We start from the raw sequence: 4,402 nt of genomic DNA, 5'->3' as shown, positions 1-4,402 counted from the left end.
TCGAAAACGTACGGGTCGTTGAGCGTTTCCATTGGACATCGCTGTGTGATGAGGTTTAGTCTCGCGAAAACAGAGTACCGGAGTATTTTTAATGCTGTGAGTGGAATTTGCATCTTTAATGGCCGGAACTGAAAGTTTTCGCTCACGAGAACCTAAGAAAGAAAATAAAAGCAAGAATAAATTCTAAAAAGCACTTGAGCGCGCCTTTAACAGCAAGGAGCGGCAAGCATTTGCAGTCCGAGCGTGCATGGAGAAGTGAAGTACGCTGGAGAGCACATATCATCTCAACGGTGATCTGCTGCGACATGTGGACGATGCGGCTGCAAGGCGTTCCTGCACTGACCGACAAAACAGCGGTCTTGATCAAGGGGAAGATATACTGGTTTGACACCTACTTCCAGGAAGTGCACGTCTTCAACGCTGTAACCTGCCGCTGGTACATGGTCTCGGTGTTTGGTTCGCTTCCATTAGAGGCACCTTTTTTCTTACGCGCCTACTCGGTCGTAGCCTACAGAGACTGCGCGTACCTCTTTGGAGGTTGTTACTACGAGGAAGACCTGCAAAACAAGCTTTACCGGTTCGACAGTCGCACCATGGCATGGAGCCTTGTGCAAGTGTTGGGCCAAAAGCCAGGAGGACGTGTCGGTCACGCTGCCTGCGTGGTGGGCTGCAGGATGTACATCATTGGTGGACTGACTGAAGACGGTGCGCGCTTGCCACTATTAGAGTACTTCGACTTGGAGAGCTTGAAGTGGTACTGCGTGGAGACCACTGGCGATATCCCGAATATGCGTATCTTCCACTCGGCGTCTGCCATTGGCAGCCGCATTTACATGTGGGGAGGCTGTTGTGAAGATCCTTCTGAGGGTGTCTCCTACGAGTCTTTTCTCTGCATTCTGGACACAGCGACTGGGTGCGCGCACGAGAAGACGGCATCTCTCCAGAAGTGCGATATGAGCACGCAGCTTTCGTGTACAACAACGAGCTGTACATATTTGGAGGGACTAACTTCACCGAGGACGCCTACTTTGCAGACATGTGGAAGTACAGCCCGGAGGAGTCGCGTTGGATAAATGTGACGCCTAGGCGACCTGGACCGTCTCCCAGGGCAGCCGCGGGCTGCTGCGTGATGGACGAAAAGGTGCTCGTTTTTGGCGGGTTCAGCCCGCTATATCCACTGGTGCATGGTGTGCAGGTGAACATGCGAGGTAGACGGTCTATCCGGGATCTGTATGTTCTGGAGTTCGTGCCTTCATTGGCAACAGTGTCCTTACTGTCAATAGTGGAAGCAGGCGTGGACACCAGCCCTTTGCCGTCATATCTACGCGATCAGTGTGAGTACTTTGGACGAAATTACTGCCGCCAGGATTCCCAGTGAGTGAAAGCGTTTTGTCTGTACTGATGGACAGCACCGCTGTGTCGCCGCTGTTATACTCAGTCAAGTCGTAATCATGGCATTTTTGATGCGTTCAAATAATTTGAAATTTCGATTGTGCTATATTTTCATAGCAATAAAGAAAACATTTGGAGCGTTGCTTAGTCGAATGGGGAATGAAACCTTTGGCTGCGGGCGAGTGAGCGTTGCCTCGAACGCAACCAGCATTCCTTGGACACATCAAAGTTCACCGGCGTTCTAAAAATATTCATAATAATATTGATTGGCTCACAGGAAGGGAAAGGCGCAGTATTTATCACACTTGCTCTGTGGACGCCTGAACCACGCCGTTAGGGAAGGGAGGAAGGTGGGAGTGAAAGTGGAAAGAGAGAAAGAGGAGCCGTAGTGGAGGGCTACGGAGCGATTTCGAACGCCTGGGGATCTTTGACGTGCGCTATCACACAGCACACGGCCGCCACTTCGTTTCGCCTCCATTAAAACGCAGTTGCCACGGTCGGGATCGAACCCGGGAACTCCGGCACAGTAGTCGGGAACTCCGGCCGGCTTTCTAGACAGAACCCACTTTTATGGCGGCAGACGCTTTTCTGCTTCACTCGGTCAGCTCCCAAGCTCTTCGCGGTAGTGCGCGCACGCTCATTGCGGAACTTCCTTCTGCGTACCAGCGCTCGCACCTGCTGGGATGCCACTACCCTCCTCCTCCTGTCTGCAGCGAGCGCAGCGACGGAACACTTGTGGAACGGCGCAGCTGGTTACCGTGGTTACGGCGCTAGCGCAGGTATGGCTCCGGCTCCGAAAAGCCACATTGGTTTTAAATGGCACAGTGAAGCTTTCGCTTCTAAAGGGGTAACCATTCAAAACGTGGTTTATTTCTGTTCGCAGTTTAAAGTCGAGAAATATTTCTTGCTCATTGATTGACGAGCGATACTGAAAACCCGCCAACGAGAACTTGCTGACGGAGTAGCGCTGAATACGTACCACCAAGGAAGCGCCACCCACTTCGCTTAAAAGTTCCCTGCCACGAACACCACTGAGGCATCGGTGATCGCACGCGTACAAGTAACTATTAATGGAACGCAAATATTGCTCGCCGGAGGAATTCCGGGTGCAGAAAAAGCTGAACTTTGCAGCAGTGAATAGCATTTTTGTTTAACTTAAAGTCACACGAACTCGCTTTTGGAGCAGTATAACTTTAGCCTGTGCATTCACGGGGAGTGTTACATATAGCGTACTGGAACATTACACTTGCTTTCGAACGCTTCACAACAGGTGCACGCTTGCTACCACTATTATAGCCGTCAAATTAACCAATCGCTTAAACAGCTCGCTCGGCGGAAAAGCCCTGTAAGGCGCAGTAGTTGTCAGTACCGCCTGTCGCAAATAATCGGGAGCTGCGAAAAAAGATTGTATTATGCTAATTTGTGAGATTGGTGGTTTGGTTTGTGATGGGCGATGACTTGTTAATTAAATGACTGCAATTAGTCGCTGCATTAAAGTTATGAAAACAGAGGGGGTTAAAATGCTCAGACAGAAAAGCAAATGCTTGATGATGCTAATTAAGAAAAATGAGCACATGTAATTGATCAAAAAAAATTATTGAATTAACTAGGAAAAACCTGATTGATTTATAGGAAGGGAAAGGCGCGGTAACTGTCTCACTTGTTTTCTGCGGACACCTCAACCGCGCCATAAGGGAAGAGAGAAAGGTGGGAGTGAAAGTGGAAAGAGAGAAAGAGGAGCCGTAGAACATCTGCTCAGAATGGAAACTCAATGTTGGTGTGTAAAACGTTTAAAATAATGGAAACATGAAAACATCGTCAATGTGCGCGGAAAGCTACCGCGTCATACGCTTGAGGGCAGAGCCAAATGTCGCCCGGCGTTCCTTCGTACGCAAGCAGCACGTTCCACTGAATGCGCACTGAAACGCATCAAGCTTCAAGTGGAGTCCAAATTTGCAGGCTATGTCTGCACCCGGCAAGCTACAAGATATAAAGTTTAAATTTAAATTTTTAGAAGTAAAAAAAGGTTAAAAATATACTTAGCGTGTGTTTGAAATGCTATCGCGTCTTGTTGCGACTGAAGGAAGAAGGAAAAGAAAATGCACGGGTCTGCTACTGGCTCTGCAGCTGAGCCACCTCCTTCAGATTGATTTATAGGAAGCGAGAGGCGCGGTAACTGTCTCAATTGTTAACCTCACCCACGCCGTAAGGGAAAAAAGGAAGATGGGAGGGAAAGTGGAAAGAGAGAAAGAGAAGCCGTAGTGGCGGGCTACGGAGTAATTTCGACCACCTGGGAATCTTTAACGTGCGCTGACATCGCACAGCACACGGACGCCACTTCGTTTCGCCTCCATCGAACCGTGCCGCCGAGGTCAGGTTCGAACCCGGAAACTCCGGCACAGTAGACAGGCGTCTTACCACTGCACCACCCCGGCGGGGCGCAGCCACCTCAGCTGCCTCGGGCAGACACAAGAGGTAAGAAAAAGAAGAGTGAGAGAAAGGCGCGTCGCAACAGCCGTCGTCCAAAGCAGTGACCATCCGTTTAGCTGGCTTTCATGAAATGCACATTAATAAAAAAGTTGGCTAAAGGCTTAGCTTGGGGAAGATTGCGATAGACGTTCTTCTCTCTGTTCAGGCATTTCTTCGGCACGGCGTTTTCTTCTCTTGAAGTTGTAGCGTTCCATACTGTTCACAGATGCAGCATCGTCAGCAGTTGTAGCATCCATGATAGTCTCATCGGAATTAGGAGCGTCCATGAAACCTGTCTCCGAACTACTGGCTGTCTTCATAGTCTCGCTAACGTTAACACCACTCATTAAACTACGCCCTGAATTTGTAGATGCACCCGCATCAACACATGTTGACCGGCGCGCTCGCCAGGCTGCTGCAAACGGACGTTGTTTAGCTCGCCCCGCCGTTGTTGCCGTTCTTATTTTTCTTCAGCCCGGCGCTGCCACTTGGCTGTAGCAGATCGTTCCAGCCTCGCCTTATACGCATCATCCGACATACC

At 49.8% G+C, this 4,402-nt stretch overlaps 1 protein-coding gene across 1 annotated transcript; it reads left to right on the top strand.

The window, feature by feature from the left end:
- Positions 1 to 305: 305 nt before the first annotated feature.
- Positions 306 to 1,378, top strand: LOC146178781 (kelch domain-containing protein 3-like). The gene is made up of 2 exons (XM_084580033.1): positions 306 to 835; positions 907 to 1,378. Exons 1-2 carry the CDS (start codon positions 306 to 308, stop codon positions 1,376 to 1,378), a joined length of 1,002 nt encoding a protein of 333 aa, XP_084436159.1.
- The last annotated feature ends 3,024 nt before the right edge of the window (positions 1,379 to 4,402 follow it).

Source organism: Amblyomma maculatum, chromosome 9, assembly GCF_055883805.1.
Source record: "Amblyomma maculatum isolate TAMU_Amacu chromosome 9, ASM5588380v1, whole genome shotgun sequence".
Taxonomy (NCBI): domain Eukaryota; kingdom Metazoa; phylum Arthropoda; class Arachnida; order Ixodida; family Ixodidae; genus Amblyomma; species Amblyomma maculatum.
This window is presented reverse-complemented; position numbering and strand designations above follow the sequence as displayed.

Bases quoted from the DNA above. Each gene is read 5' to 3' on its own strand.
- LOC146178781 (XM_084580033.1), top strand. From the start codon at position 306: ATGTGGACGATGCGGCTGCAAGGCGTTCCTGCACTGACCGACAAAACA. The intron at 836-906 runs GTGGGGAGGCTG...TTCTGGACACAG, and splicing joins ATTGGCAGCCGCATTTACAT to CGACTGGGTGCGCGCACGAG.